This window comes from Dendrobates tinctorius, unplaced genomic scaffold (genome assembly GCF_039654945.1).
Source record: "Dendrobates tinctorius isolate UK_male_01 unplaced genomic scaffold, ASM3965494v1 ptg000209l, whole genome shotgun sequence".
Classification (NCBI taxonomy): domain Eukaryota; kingdom Metazoa; phylum Chordata; class Amphibia; order Anura; family Dendrobatidae; genus Dendrobates; species Dendrobates tinctorius.
In genome coordinates, this window is record NW_027361876.1 from 9,683,111 (window position 1) to 9,700,303 (window position 17,193).

At 40.1% G+C, this 17,193-nt stretch overlaps 1 protein-coding gene across 1 annotated transcript in view; it reads left to right on the plus strand.

The window, feature by feature from the left end:
* Positions 1-2,233: 2,233 nt before the first annotated feature.
* Positions 2,234-17,193, plus strand: part of DCN (decorin) — a 185,671-nt gene continuing 170,711 nt past the window's right edge. Inside the window, exons 1-2 of the mRNA XM_073554277.1 lie at positions 2,234-2,427; positions 5,372-5,605. Of these exons, the coding sequence (XP_073410378.1) occupies positions 5,410-5,605 (196 nt within the window). The 5' untranslated portion in view covers positions 2,234-2,427; positions 5,372-5,409. The remainder of the gene's footprint in view (positions 2,428-5,371; positions 5,606-17,193) is intronic.

Sequence of the window (17,193 nt, forward strand, 5' to 3'; positions counted from 1 at the left end):
ATTTTAGACCATTCTTCTTTGGCAAACTGCTCCAGGTCCCTGATATTTGAAGGGTGCCTTCTCCAAACTGCCATTTTTAGATCTCTCCACAGGTGTTCTATGGGATTCAGGTCTGGACTCATTGCTGGCCACCTTAGAAGTCTCCAGTGCTTTCTCTCAAACCATTTTCTAGTGCTTTTTGAATTGTGTTTTGGGTCCTTGTCCTGCTGGAAGACCCATGACCTCTGAGGGAGACCCAGCTTTCTCACACTGGGCCTTACATTATGCTGCAAAATTTGGTGGTAGTATTCTGACTACATAATGCAATGCACAAGGTCAAGCAGTCCAGTGCCAGAGGCAGCAAAGCAACCCCAAAACATCAGGGAACCTCCACCATGTTTGACTATAGGGACCGTTTTCTTTTCGTTGAATGCCTCTTTTTTTCTCCTGTAAACTCTATGTTGATGCCTTTGCCCAAAAAGCTCTACTTTTGTCTCATCTGACCAGAGAACATTCTTCCAAAACGTTTTAGGCTTTTTCAGGTAAGTTTTAGCAAACTCCAACCTGGCTTTTTTATGTCTCTGGGTAAGAAGGTGGGGTCTTCCTGGGTCTCCTACCATACAGTCCCTTTTCATTCAGATGCAGACGGATAGTACGGGTTGACACTGTTGTACCCTCGGGCTGCAGGGCAGCTTGAACTTGTTTGGATGTTAGTCAAGGTTCTTGATCCAACATCCGCACAATCTTGCATTGAAATCTCTTGTCAATTTTTCTTTTCCGTCCACATCTAGGGAGGTTAGCCACAGTGTCATGGGCTTTAAACTTCTTGATGACACTGCACACGGTAGACACAGGAACATTGAGGTCTTTGGAGATGGACTTGTAGCCTTGAGATGCTCATGCTTCCTCACAATTTGGTTTCTCAAGTCCTCACACAGTTCTTTGGTCTTCTTTCTTTTCTCCATGCTCAATGTGGAACACACAAGGACACAGGACAGAGGTTGAGTCAACTTTAATCCATGTCAACTGGCTGCAAGTGTGATTTAGTTATTGCCAACACCTGTTAGGTGCCACAGGTAAGTTACAGGTGCTGTTAATTACACAAATTAGAGAAGCATCACATGATTTTTCGAACAGTGCCAATACTTTTGTCCACTCTCTTTTTTATGTTTGGTGTGGAATTATATCCAAATTGGCTTTAGGACAATTCTTTTTGTGTTTTTTCATTTAAGACAAATTAAATGAAGATAATAATACCAAAGAATTTGTGTTTGCAATCATTTTCAGGAAGAAACTGAGCATTATCTGACAGAATTGCAGGGGTGTCAATACTTTTGGCCACAACTGTACACACATTTAATTAAAAAAATGGATTTGAGTGCTTCTTTAAAACGCAAAGAGTGTCTAATGCTTTGTACGTCAGAACTCAAGGCAATCTATGTGCCTCCATACAGGCTATGAACATGAAACCTTATAGTTAGCTCAATCTCCCCCTTTTCTCTTTTGCTAGAGAGTAAGAATAATAAGACATTAATATAATTGTGAATGACAAAGCTGATATTTTCCAAATTATAAAGACATGATTGCACACCTGGTGCTAGCCTTGAGGCAGGCATGGTGGGACATGTCAAGTCTCGGAACCGTATGCATATTTTTGCCTTAAAGATATATATCTTTCATTTGCTTTCAAGAGCGAACTTCAAATGAATTTGTAAGGAAGCAAGAGATATACATACATATATGTTACTCTATGTCATTGTACATGTACTACATGTATGTGTAGTATGTATTTAGTATATGTACAAAGAAGCTCTACATTCAACAGTGTTCTGTGGTATAATTTGACTTACTTTACAGCTTTATGTTGACACTGGATTCATAACATGTTATATTTGCTGACAATATGTTTGCAGATACTTCATCTGGGATGCGATGGAGACTCTATAAAATGCTACCTGGTAGTGCCTCAATGTTAATTTGTGGCACAAACTTTGTATAGTTTGTGAGGAATGAAAGACAGGCTAGGAACATTTATAACCCCTCAATCTTTCCGATCTGACTTAAGAAAAATCTCCCTAGCCCACCCTGCTATAAAGAGCCAGTGACTAAAGGAAGACAAACACTATAATAAAAACTAGAATACAGTGTGTAGTATGAGTTGTAAAAGAAAGTCTGATAAAGTTCTGGCTAGAGACTTTGGAGACATATCATTACCATATGATCTAATGTGGGTGTCAGCCTGGATTGTGTTCATTGAAGGAAACTGTATTCTCTAACAGTGCTAAGGAATTGGAGCAGGAGGGTTTTCACAAAGTGACAGCCGCAGAGCACTGGGTCTACCCCCTCCTCCTCCTCTGCCGCACACCTGTAGGCTCCTTTTGTCTGGACTCAATATTTAAATTACATTTCTTCTTTGAAAGTTCTTCTTCCAAATCCCAGGACTACCAGGTATGGATTATATTAATGCTGGAGATAAAAGGGAAACTTTTTTTTTCTTCAATATTGATTAATTAACTCTTGTCATGCCCCGTTAAGCTGCGCGGCTCTCTAATTAGGAATATTGCTTAGAGCTTTTTATAGGACTATACAATTGCTGCTAATTTTTGAGAAATGTTTAACCCTAAATTGAGACCAATGTAGCACTGAGTCTTCTTCTGCATAGATGTAATGTATATATATATAGCAGCATACTAATAAAGTGTTGACATTGCTATGATTTATTGCTGAGTGATGTTGCACCATACTTACTGAGGGTTAGTAGAAGTGCCCATGTGTTACCGTGTAATATACTGCAGACTATATAACTATGTAACAGTTTTATGTTTCTGCATTGTCAGCTAAATGTGAAGCTTACATTTAATGACAGGTTCTAATAACTTAATCAAGTAGGCTGTAGGAACGTTAAGCCCTGTGGTGCCATTCTGTATGGTTGTGGTTTAGTGATTACTTACTATCTAATTTGTGGCACTATTGTAATGCTCCGAATAACTAAAGGATATGCAGTCACTGTGGGATTTCTATGGACACGTGTACAGGCATCGTGCGTGACGGAATGAATGGATTCTACATGTGTGACATACATCAGACTTGGGTCACTGTTTACATAAATGTCTCCTTCTACATTGGAGCAATAAAACTTTCTTGGCACGTTGGGACTTGTAGTGTAGCAGGAGCCGGACTAGCATAGATTCCACATCACTGTTGTGCTACATATAGGCACTATGAATGTCAATTCAGCAATACAGTATGTAAATGTGCATATATTAACTATTTGGAGCTGATATGTGCACTGTGTTACTGTGATGAGGGCATGAATACTGTAGTATGATAATAGTTAATGCTACTTTATAAAAGCTCTTATCCCTCCTTACAAATAGCACAGGCAAAGCAGTGCTTCTATCAATAAGTAACACAATAATAACAGTATGAATATGCAAAAAAAAAGGAATATACTGGAATACTATCTGCTTCTATCAATATTTTATTTTGATGATCTACCCAATAAAGGGAGGAAGAATGGATACGAAAAGCAGACTTTACAGTGGAAATTTCAAGCTCATTTCTGCACAAATTTGGCAGGAAGAACCCATTTCTGATTAGTCAGGCATTTACCGTAATTCAAATATTTTCCAAAGGAAAACATAGTCATAGTCTTAAAGCATTTGCATTTAATGGCTTGTCTTATGAAAGGCAGGTGCTCAGGCTAAAAATATATTCTGTCTCAGTAACAGTTTCCACTATTTTTTTTGTTCTTGTTTTAAAACTGTCATACGTTTCTCATTTGGAAAATAAAATAAAAAAAGATCGCATTTCTGCTGAGACAAAGCGCCAAGTGCTAGTATAGAAACCGACTATAGTAGGCTCATGTCATGTCGTCTTCCATTCCAACCCTCTGTTTGAATATATGTGTAGTTTATCATGATTTATCAGTGGTGTACTGTATTCTTCATAACTGGAAGATGTTGACAAATCAGTATCTTACATGGCCATAGGCGAATGGATAATGTTTGATGAGTAAGAGCCCCAAGGAAAGGAAGTGGTAATTGTACTTCCTGTTTATGTAAGACTAGAAGCAACTACTGATACATGCTGCTGTCTGACTTCAACAGATTCCAGATGCATTTCATTTCCAAAGGAGATTTGAATATTTCTCTACTAGTACAGTGGGAAACTATAACTATATATATAGATATAGATAAATAGATAGACATATCTATATATCTATATATATATATATATATATATATATATGTATATATAGTACATATAGTATCTATATATCTATGTATATAGATGTATAGATATATATGTTAAGAGGCAGTACTCCAATGGAAATAATTGAATAAGGTGGACTTTACTCACCCAGGAACATGTGATGTATCAGCTTCTCATTTGAAGCATTTCTTTTGCTGAAGAAATCTTCAATTTAACAATTATTTGTGTGAATAAAGTCCACCTTATTCACCTATTCCTATTGTAGTGTTGCTTCCATTCTTTATTTTTTACCTTTTCGGCTGGTTGCTTATGTAAGTGTTGTACCCACAACAGGACTGTACTTCTATTTTTCCATATATCTATATGTGTATATATTTATATATAGACGCACACATTTACACTGCAAATATACATATCTATTATATGCATGTGTTTACACGTCTATAAATATAATATATTGGGCTTGAAAGCACTTTAATACTGTGTTTGAGTATATATATATCAGTGTTATATACTCTTGCCCAAACTATTATCAAATAATATAAAACCGTCTGAAGTAGTTTGACTAGTGATAATGACAGCAGGAAAGAACAAGCTTATACCCATCACTTGTCAAAACTACACAGTGAGCAATAACTAAAATTTCCACAAATCGTCTTCCTCTCACCGGTTATGAATCACCAGCACAAAATGTAAACTGCAAATTCCATATGTTTTTCAAATTTGTTTAACTTACTCAATGAGATTTCCATTTAGCACTTTCTGAGCACCATATTAGTGGCACCAGTTTTTGAAATGTATATCATTCCTGTTAGCCACGTTCACACGTTCAGTACTTGGTCAGTATTTTATATCAGTATTTGTAAGCAAGAACCATGAGTAGGTTATAACTACAGAAATGGAGTACATGTCTCCATTATACTTTTCCTCGGATTGCCCACTCCTGATTTTGTCTTTCAAAGACTGATGTAAAAGACTCACCCAATACTGAATGTGTGAATGTGGCCTTACACATATAATTTACTCTCCAAAATCCAAAAATAAATGAATAAAATAAGTATTTTTCATAAATGTGAAATACAGTGTAAATTGTCCTTTATGACTATTAGAAGAAGACATATGAACTTGAATGCATTTATTCAATTGTTGGCTTTACACAACTTTCTTTACTTTGCAGGTTTCATTGGTTTGTTCAGTCATAGATGTTCTGACACCATGAAGGCAGTTATCATCCTCTCTTTGCTTGCCACAGTCTGCTACTCCAAACCTTTCTATCAAAAGGGTCTCTTTGATTTTATGCTAGAAGATGATGGATCCGGTTTAGATCCAGTCCAAGTAGATGAGCCAGTAGGACCTACTTGTCCATTCCGCTGTCAATGTCACCTCCGCGTTGTGCAGTGTTCTGATATTGGTAAGTTGGACCACATTTAACAACTAGTGATGAGCGAGTATACTTGATGCTCGGGTTTTCACGAGCATGCTTGGGTGGTCTCCGAGTATTTGGAAGTGCTCGGAGATTTACTTTCTTTCGCCGCAGCTGCATGATTTATGGCTACTTGACAGCCTGAATACATGTGGGAATTCCCTTACAAACAGGCATCCCTCATATATACAGTGCTGTGCAAATTAATTGAGACAAAGCATTTTTTTAAGTAAAATCGTAAGTTGGTTACCAGTCAGTGATTCAAACCAGTTTTAACTACTTTGAACAGGCACTCACACCTGTTCAAAGCAGTTAAAACTGGTTTGAATCACTGACTGGTAACAAACTTACGATTTTACTTAAAAAATGCTTTGTCTCAATTAATTTGCACAGCAATGTATATAAGAGGGATGCCTGTTTGTAAGGGAATTCCCACATGTATTCAGGCTGTCAAGTAAGCCATAAATCATGCAGCTGCGGCGACAGAAAGTAAATCTCCGAGCACATCCAAATACTAGGAGACCACCCGAGCAACAAGTATACTCACTCATCACTATCAAAAACAATAGCAATTGCACAATTAAAATGTTTTTGTATAACAATGAACCATTCATTTTAAAGTTCTTGTATGTTAAGTGTAATGACTTTATAAATTACAAGGAGAGATTCCAGAAATTGAACAGCTATTGCCAACAAATTACATGATTATTCAGTAGGACCTTTTTTTCACTGTAGTCCATTCTCTAACAAAGTCCAATTATGGTTATGGTTCCTAAAGGTTTCTTATCCATTATTCAATTAACTGGAATCTGTCAGCAGGGATTTGTAGGCTAAGATAATCCAAAAATGTATCACTTAAATTACTTGGTGCATGAAGCAGAGCTGAGGAAGCTAACCACTCCCACACCAGGCTTTCCATGTAAAATGTCCATAGACAGTAAGGTGCCTATCACAGGAGGGGGTGTGTGCTTCCAAAGCTCACGCAACCAGCTAGGCACAGCAATGATTATATACTGGTGCTAAAACAATCATTGTAAGCAGAAAAAAACATTAGAGAAGCATCACTGAAATCTGTATTTCAACCTCTACTGCGTGCGGTCTTCAGATTGCATTGCAAAACCTGCTGACAGATTGCATTACATGCTATAAAATCACTGCTCAGTTCTGAATAAAGTACAGAAAGTTGTCAATTGAGTCACATGCATTGAGAAAATAAATATGATATACAATTAATAATTTATTTCAGTTTAAATGGCTAATTTAGTTTAATCTGTAAAGTTTATTCGCTATGTCATGGAAAGTTTTACATGTCTGTAGTACGCATTTGTATCAATTCTTTGCTGTCAGCGTAAGGAATTCTTCCGGGGGATAAAAGGCAGTCCTGATCCTGAGCACACAGATGCATGGCTCCTTTGTAAATCAGTTGTAGTTTAGTTATACCTCTCTCTTGTAGAACAATTATCTAATATTGTTAGATTGTGAAAACTAGGTAAACGGATTGAAACTAGGTAAATGGTTCAATGAACTTTTTTCACTGTTAAGTATCTTCACTTCAACTCTTGGAGGCATTGAATTTCTCCAGTTTGTCAGTATCTCATTTTCTCCACAGTATCCCTAGGTGCAAAAATCATCACTTTGCTTTTTATCCAAAATGGCTTGCATTCCATATCAAATCTGTCAATTTGTGTAAACATACTCCTATCTTTCGCTTTTGATTGTTCATCTTGTATAATCACTTTCTATCTACTTTTCTACTCAGCACTCTCTAGTGAAATACTATTAATGAACTGTCCCTGATAAAAGACATACAGTACTTAGGACTCAATTCATCATTTGGGATTTTTTTTTAGTCACTTTTCTTTTTTAAATTCCTGTTATTCGAATACTTTTTTTGCTCCAAATCCTCACTCCTGCACTCGATTTATGCATTTTGTGCACAATAAAAATAAATGCTCTCTCTTCATTTTTATCTTTAACCTGCTTTGAAACATTTAGCACAAAAAGAAGTATGTTCTTTCAAATGTCACAAAATTGACATCAATGGGCATACATGAAACAGCTCTAGGGGTCACCATGACTTTTCAAAAGGTCAAAAATGATGAATCAGTTGCAAACATCTGGAAACCCTAAACTATGAGCACAATGGCAAACTTAGAATAATAGACTACATGAAAAATTGACTTTAAATATGGTGGAAATGGAAAGATGAATATGGCACAAACACAAACAGCATATAAAAGCTAAAATCTCCCCAAAAAATCTGCAAATACAATAGAGAACTGGGCCCTTAGTTCTTTACCCATTATCTAAAATGTGGTTTTTGGTGCTTTTACCACCATCATAATTTTAGGTGCTGCCTACAGACAAGGCTGAAATTGTTGGCATCCTTTAAATTATTTCAGAAAAAGAAGTATTTATCCCAGAAAATTATTGCCAATACACATGTTTTGCTGGACACATGTTTATTTCCTTTGTTTGTGTAGAAAGGTGGCGGGGACCCTCATGTACCTTCCCTCTACTGAATGCTGTTCACACGACGACATGCGGCACCTCAGCATTTATTGATGTATTGTTGTATACTGCATTTGTTATGCACTGTAATGTGGATTTCTTTAATGTATGTTCTGCATAGGGTTAGGGATAGATGAGGAAGTAGTGCAGCAGCATAAGGGGATTAGAACAGAGGGGGCACATTAGAGATAGAGCATAGAATAGATGTAAGAATAGTAAGGTGTAGGCAGCATAGGGGTTAAGTAGATGGGAGGAGTTAGAACAGAGCAGACAGAGCAGGGAGGTATAGAACAGATACTTCCTGGTTCTGTCAGACGCCACGGCAGTCTGTTCAAGGCAGGATGCATACAGTGCAACAGTTAAAGGCTGTGGGGATAAAGCTGTGGATGGCAGTAAGGGACCCCAGGCTGGAGAATAGTACAGTTGGGCACCAGCTCAAAAGAATCATCCCGAGGAAGGACAAGGGGCTGGCAGGGAGCTGATGATGCTGAAGGTACAGATAGGACACAAACTTTCCAAAGAGGCTGCCCTGATGGCAGAGGAAAGGAAAGCGCAAACAGGACAGAGTCTGGCTAGAGGTACGACTGTGAACACCGAGAGTAAAGAAAGAGAAATAACAGAGATACTAGAGTCTGCCTGGAAGGCAGGGAAGGGACAGGAAACATTGCCCTGTGTGAACTGTGCTGCTGATGTGATGGATGCCTTGCCGTTTACTAAAATTCATCTGTTAGAAAAACTGTGAGGTTGTGTTGTTTCATGGAACCTGGGAGCCAGAGGCTGGAGTGACAGTGTCTCAGGGAATCCCAGCAACAGAAATGATTACGATACTGTGCCAATTTCTCCATGTGCAATGTGTCAAGGTGCTTGCTGACTGTGGCTTAATGGACTCGCCCACGACTACCACCCCGTGCCACCTTGTTACATGTGTATTGGAACAACATAAAACAAGGAGAAAAAAAAGGAAAATTGGACATAATTTCACACAAAATCCCCAAAATGGGAAGAACAAAATTCTTGTCACCTTTCCAAATTTGCAGGTAAATAACTTTGTTTGTAGCATGTGATGCTCATTCAAACTCACATGTGGCAAGTAACAGGTGTTGGCAATATGAAAATCATATCAGTTACAAGATAAAAAGGTGAAAAGTCGACTCAATCTTTGCATTGTGTGTGTGCCAGGCTAAGCATGGAGAACAGAAAGAAGAGAACTGTCTGAGAACTCGAGACCTAAAATTGTTGAAAAATATCAACAATCTCAAGGGTACAAGTCCATCTCCAGAGAACATTTAGCACAAAAACATGTCCTTTAAAATGTAACAAAATTGACAACAATGGGTATAAATGAAACCACTCTGTGGGTTACAATGACATTTCAAAAGGTCATAAATAATTAATCAGGTGCAAAATTGACTTTAAAATGGTGGAAATGGAAACATGAGAATGGCACAAACAAAAAGAGCAAATAAAAGCTAAGATCTCACCAAAAAATGTGCAAACACAATACTGAATTGGACCCTTAGTTCTTTACCCATTATCTAAAATGTGGTTTTTGGTGCTTTTACCACCATCATAATTTTAGGTGCTGCCTACAGACAAGGCTGAAATTGTTGGCACCCTTGATATTATTCCAGAAAAGGAAGTATTTATCCCAGATAATTATTGCCACTGCACATGTTTTGCAGGACACATATTTATTTCCTTTGTATGTTTTGGAAGTACACAAAACACAGAGAAAAAAAGGGAAAATGGACATAATTTCACACAAAACCCCCAAAATTGGAAGGACAAAATTCTTGTCACCTTTCCAAAATTACAGGTAAATAACTTTGTTCCTAGCATGTGATGCTCATTCAAACTCACATGTGGCATGTAACAGGTGTGAGCAATATAAAAATCAAATCAGCTACCAGATAAAAAGGGAAAAATTGACTCAATCTTTGCATTGTGTGTGTGCCACGCTAAGCATGGAGAACAGCAAGAGGAGAAGAGAACAGTCTGAGGACTCAAGAACCAAAATTGTTGAAAAATATCAACAATCTCAAGGTTACAAGTCCATCTTCAGAGACCTTGATGTTCCTTTGTCCATGGGGCATAACATAATCAAGTAGTTTACAACCTATGGCACTGTTGCTATTCTTCCTGGGCACAGATGGCAGAGAAAAATTGATGAAAGGTTGCAGAGCAGGATAATCTGGATGGTGGATAAGCAGCCTCAATCAAGTATCAAAGAAATTCAAGCTTTCCTGTAGGCTTACAGTGCATCAGTATCAGCGCAAACTATCTATCGACATGTAAAGTAAATTAAACACTATGGCAGGAGACCTATGAGAACGCCACTGCTGACAAAGAGGCATAAAAAAGCTATGCTGCAGTTTGTCAAAATGTAAGTATCTTTTGGACAGATGAGACCAAGATTGTACTTTTTGGTAAAGTACATGATTCTAATGTTTACCAAAAATGGAATGGGGCCTACAAAGAAAAGAACACAGTACCTACTGTCAAATATAGTGGCAGCTTAAATATGTTTTGGGGTTGTTTTGCTGCATTTGTCACTGAGTGCCTTTGACTCTGTGCAAAGCATTATGAAATCTAAAGATTACCAAAAGATTTTGGGTCACCATGTAGTGGCCAGTGTTGGAAAGCTGAGTTTATGTCCTAGGCCATGGGTTTTCCAACAGGACAATGACCCCAAACATACTTCAAAAAGCACCCAGAAATGGATGGAAATAAAGTGCTGGAGAGTTCTGAAGTGGCCAGCAATAAGTTTAGATCTAAATTCCATTGAACGCCTATGGAGAGATTTTAAAATTGCTGTTGGGAGAAGGCACCCTTAAAATATGAGAGATCTGGAGCAGTTTTTCAAAGAAGAGTGGTCAAATATTCCAGTTGAGAGGTGCATGATTATTGATGGTTATAGGAAGCGATTGACTGCAGTTATTTATTCCAATGAATGTGCAACAAATATTAATTTGGGGGTGCCGTCAACTTTGTCCAGCCCATTTTTGAGGTTGTGTGACATTTTATCCAATTTGACTTTTTTCCCTCTGTTTTTTTTTGTGTTGTTCCAGTACACACAGAAAAAAAACAAATGTTTGTAACAAAACGTGTAATTGCAATGACTTTCTTGGAGAAATATTTCATTTTCTGGAACAATTTTAAGGGTGCCAGCACTTTCCGCCATGACTGTATAGATGGCACCAGTTTACCGAGATATCAGAGAGAATATTTGATGAGATTTGAATTTGCCAAATCGGACAGTTATGACAAAAAAATTGATTCACAGCTAATTTATTCTCAGTGAATATTATATCCCATACAAAGCTATGGGGTATCTAGAGATTTGAACATCAGCAGCTAGCAGTTGAGGTTAAGGGAGAGGTGAGCAATGAGGTATTATTTTTTTTGTAATCTTTTGCTGGCTGTCCATGGCTCAGCAAAAAGACTGCCAGCTGGCTGGCAAATTACTGCATTTGTGTAGATTTAACTAAACAAAAGTCCCTATTCTAGGGAATACTGATTTTTGAAAATTCAAGTAGAATTCAATTGTATTCTAATAGATGTGGCCATATCTAAGAGATGCACTTTATTTTCCTCTAGGGGAGGCTGCTTATGTGGAATCGGTGCCATATATTAGGGTCTTTCTCCTTTCTGGGTGCTGCTTTACTGCTCATCTGTGCAGTACTGACTGTCAATCAAAGTGCTGGGAATTGCTTACAGTGATCAGTGCTGTGTGCGGTGACTGTAGTTGCTCAATGCATATCCCCATGACTGAAGTCGGTGGCTACCAAAAGGAAATGTGTAAGGTGGTCATGCAGCATTGTAATGATATTAACCTGATAAATTTGGAGTTAATTAGATGCCTCTCTGATTGTATTGTTGATTCATAAGTATCTGCCTGTATGTCTTAGCACTGAGTATACCAACAAATGGCTAACTTTGAGGACAGTAGATGCAGTGGTTGGCTAAGGAAACTTAGTATAGCAAAATAAAGTTACATCATACTAAGGCTAGTTTCACACTTGCATTTGGAGGCGCAGCGGATGTTTGTCGTGAAGCTCCGTCCCCTGCCGTGCCTCCTCCGGTCAGCTCCGCCTACGGATGCATGCCGCTGCATGCGGCCTGCATACCCTATCTTTAGCATTGGGTACATAGGCTGTATGCAGGTATGCTTTTGCCGCCGCATGTGTCCTTTTAACGGTGAGGTGATCGCACCAAAATGCAACACGTTGCGTTTGGCGCAGGTCGCCGCACCGTCAAAAGGATGCATGCATCGGGGAAAAGCATACCTGTGCATGGCCTGCGTACCCAATGCTAAAGATAAGGTACACAGGCCGCGTGCAGCTTCATGTGCCCATAGGCGGAGCTGACCGGAGGAGGCATGGGGCGGAGCTTCATGGGGAGCATTCCCTGAGCCTCCAAACGCAAATGTGAAACTAGCCTTAGTATCATGTAACTTTATTTTGCTGTGCCTCCAAATGCAAATGTGAAACCAGCCTTACTTCCCTTCAAAATTTGGACCTGGCTACACACGAAACCTGTTCGGAGCAGTGTAGTCATTTATAGTCCTCATGGAAGAATTGCAGCCAAATAGCTTCTTCATCTTGTGATATGGGAATAATGCCTAGTATCTCAACTGTGTATGAAAACATTAGAAGTCAGCCCAGAAAAATGGCAGCAGGTTTCCCGCTAATGATAAGTCAAACTTTTAAATATTTAGATATAATGGAAGACAGTTTCCTCGCTTAAAGGTTGTGCAATAATGAGTGTCTGCAGGTAACAGTGAAGAATGGTAGAGATTCCATGTAAGTTAGCTGCGGCATTTAAAAATAGAGTTGGAAATTTGGTCAAGATTAATAGTGTTCTCCATACAGAGAAAAAAAGGCAGATACTTATTCAAAATGTAATACTATCAGGGAGGCGTCTGATTGTTCCAAATATATGCTACAGCAAGAAAACAGTCCCTAACTTACAACCAATGTTATTAATAACAATCTGAAGCAAAATGAAGATGATTAAGGGGGCCTAAAGCTATTTGGCATTTACAGAGCCTTGATCTTAACATCATTGAGACTTTAAGGGATTGCATGGAGAGAGACATAAGTATTTGCACAAGCCTGCATCCATAGAAGATCTGTGGTTCTTCCCTAATCCCCATCCTTGTATCCATGGCCCCATCAGAAAAACATTAAAAAAAATTACACTATTACACTTACCATTCTGCGCTCCCTCGCAGAATCTTGTTCCGGTGCCAGAAGCTGCTTCATGCTTGTAAGCAGCGCATGGCACAGACGTCATGCACTGCTTACAAGCCAAAGGACAGCTGCCAGAATACTCACTGCTCCCCACAGAAGGATTATGTGCATGGAGGGCAGTGAGTATACATTGCTCTTTAGTAGCGTGAACAGTTTCAGCCTCTTGCTTGCTGTCGGTCACGTGTGCCTGCTACTTAAGAGAAATTAAAATTCACTGCAATCCACACCCATGGGATATGGATGGTGCCATGCATACCAGGACGGGGATGGGGGCCAATCATGCCCGGATAAGGATGGGGCCATGCATACCAGGACGGGGATAGGGGTCCTGCATACCAGGATAGGGATGAGAAGGACCATTCCTACCAGGATAGGGATGAGGAGGACCATTCCTACCAGGATAAGGATGAGGGGGCCATGCCTACCAGGCTAGGGATACGGGGGACATGCCTACATGGATAGGGATTAGGGGGCCATGCATACTTGGATAAGGATGAGAGGACCATGCCTACCAGGCTAGAGATGAGGGGGGACCATGCATACCAGGATGAGAATGAGGATGCCATAAATATGAGGATAGGGATGAGGGGGCCATGCAAATCAGGATGGGGATGAGAGGGGGCATGCATTCCAGGATAAGGATGAGGGGGCCATGCATACCAGGGTGGGGGGCCATGTTTGTCAGGATAGGGATGAGGGGGCTATGCATGCCTGGATTGCGATGAGAGGGGCCATGCATAAATGGATAGGGATGAGGGTGCCATGTAAGCCAAGATGGGGATGAGGGGGCCATGTGTATTAGGATGGGGATGAGGGGACCATATACTGTATACCAGGATAAGGGATATTAAGTACAGAATTTACAACATTTTTTGCTTACATTTTTTAAAAATGTGTCATAGGCTATATGCACACGTTGCATATTTTGATGCGGATCCGCAGCGTTTTTGGACTCACGGAATTGCATCAAATTTTCAGTGTAGTGCACAACCAATGTTAGTGTATGCGAAATTCAGAATTGTTGTGCACATGCTGTGGAAAAATATGCATGGATTTGTAGCGTTTTATTTTCCGCAGCATGTCAATTCATTTTGCGGATCTGCAGCGTTTCTACACCTATTGACTACCATTGAGTCAGTAAAATCCACTGCAAACCGCAGGTTTAAATAGATTTGCAGTTTTGCTGCGGAGATGCATGTGAGAAATGCTGCAGATCGGGAGGAGGAAGAATGTGTGGGTGGAGACTATGTGTGTGGGCAGAGACAATGTGTGTACGGAGAATGTGTCCGTGTCTGTCTGCGGGGCTGCGTGTGTGTGTGCGGCTCTGTGTGTAGGCAGGCATCGTCCGATGGGACTACTAGTCACATCATGGATATGTCTGCTACAGTGACAGTAACTGATGATGGGACAGTAGTAGTACCATCATCTGGCTACTGTGTTGAATAGTAAAAAAAACACATACACACATGCAGTACACATATTCAGCATATAGCTAATCCCCGACGCCCTCGATCACCTGCAAAATAAATAAGATAAACCAGCACAAATACTCCCTGTTCTGACGTAATATATTTAATGATTGTCCCACGATGATCTCCCGTGTAGAGCTGTCACATCAGGTGATGTGACCACTCTACAGGGGCTCCGGTGTACAGTGACCAGAGATAATCCTCCCGCTGTGGATCACTCCGCTGCCTAGAGGTCACTGGAGTTCATCCAGTCACTTGTGGCACCACTGCGTTAGAAAATTCTCACACAGAAGTGGTGCCGTAAAGTGAGAGCATGAACTCCAATGAACAACACTGTGGGAGTATTATCTCTGGTCAGTGTGTCATCAGAGGACCTGTAGAGCAGTCACATCACCTGATGTAACTGCTCTATAGGGGAGATCATCATGGGATATTTATTAAATGGATTATGTCGTAACAGGGAGTACATGTTGTTTTTTATTATTTTTTTTTTGCAGGTGATCAAGGTCATCGCAGGAATTAGACATATAATAAATATGGGAAACTGTGTTGTGTTTTATTTCATTAAATTACTTTATTCTGGCAGTGTCTTTATTTCACCCTTTAACTATAGGATTAGTAATGGATAGGCATCTTATTGACGCCTCTCCATTACTAAGCCGGGCTTGACGTCATCTTACAATACAAAGGTGACATCAACCAAACAACTATTACCCCATATGCCACCGCTACAGGGCAGTGGGAAGGGAGAGGGTAATTGCCGGAATTGGCGCATCTTAGAGATGCACCATTTCTGGGGTGGCTGAGAGCTGGTGTTTGTAGCCAGGGGGGCCAATATCCATGGCCCCTTCCTATGCTATTAATATCAGCCAGCAGCTGTCTATATACCCTTTTCTGGCTATTAATTATTGGGGGACTCCACGTCATTTTTTGTGGGACTCCCCTATTTTAATAGTCAGTAAAGGCTAATTATACGGCTGTGAGCTGATATTAATAGCCTGAGAAGCTGCATGGGTATTACCCCCTTCCCAGGCTATAAACATCGACCCCCAGTCACCGGCTTTCCCTGTTCTGGTTATGAAAATTGCATGGGAGCCATTTTTCCCCTTTTTTTAAATTAAACAGATATTGTGTTTAATGCAGATTTTGTGTGTGTCTTTATTTAACTGTTTATGTAGCAATTTATGTTCATTACTAAACATCGACCTTGGTATTATCTATCTATCTAGCTATTGATCTATATATCTAGCCATAGCTATAGATAGATAGTGTAATGTCCCACACTATCTGTGGACCGGAATTACTCGCTTTGCTTGTCGTTGAGGCATACGCTGGGACACTCAGGGTTAAAAAAAGCAAGTCCAGTCGGTTTATTAGTAAACAACATAAACCGCTCCTCAGAAACTTGGTAGTATGCAGCCAGTATACTGTCCGTAAAACATTCAGCTTTATCGAACAAATACAGTCTCTGACTGACCCCGGTCAGCATAACACGGATTCCTCTCCGTTACCTGTTGGTGTCAGCCACACAGGTTCCCGGATGCCTCTTATCCTCAGAGGTATCCCACAAACACTTTTCATTGACTCCGGTCAGTATCACTCACAGTTGTCAGACCATCCACTCTGGAGGTATCCCACAGACCTCCTTCCTCTGGCTTAGGCTAGCCAGCAATGCTTCCTCAGGCTGTGCAATGACTAGCAAGCAGGTTTGGTCTGGAACCACACACACAGGAAGACTTTTCCTTCTCTGCACACAGAACACTTTGTAGTGTCCAGCCTGGACACATGGAAATCTGTCCAAACTGACAGACTCCCAAACACTCACTATAACCTAATCAGATCTCACTAACCCTTTCCTGCAGGGCTTTTATCACAGAAACTGCTGACTTTCTGCCACATGGAAAACCTGGATCCAGAAGGGAACAGACTGCAACACTATCATGCTGCAATCTGTTTCAAACACAACATCCAGAGCAGAATTTCCCTACCTCTGTATTGGACACTAACACGTCTAAGACTAACACTTTTATTATTAGTCCGCATTGCAGTCACAGCCTCCGCCTGTGACTGCCATGCACACCTATGGCCTTCATATGCCTCCATGCACATCCTGGGGAGAACACACAGCAACCCCTACCTGTGACATCGGTCACTGCTTCCCCATTGCAATCCCAGCTATGCCTGTGACCGCAATGCATTCCCATAGCCTCAGTATGCCGCCATGCATATCCTGGGGAGGACACACCGTGCCCCCTAGCTGTAACAGGTTCACTGCCTCACAATAGATATATCTATAGATAGATAGATCTATAGATCTATCTCTCTATAGATCTATCTATCTATA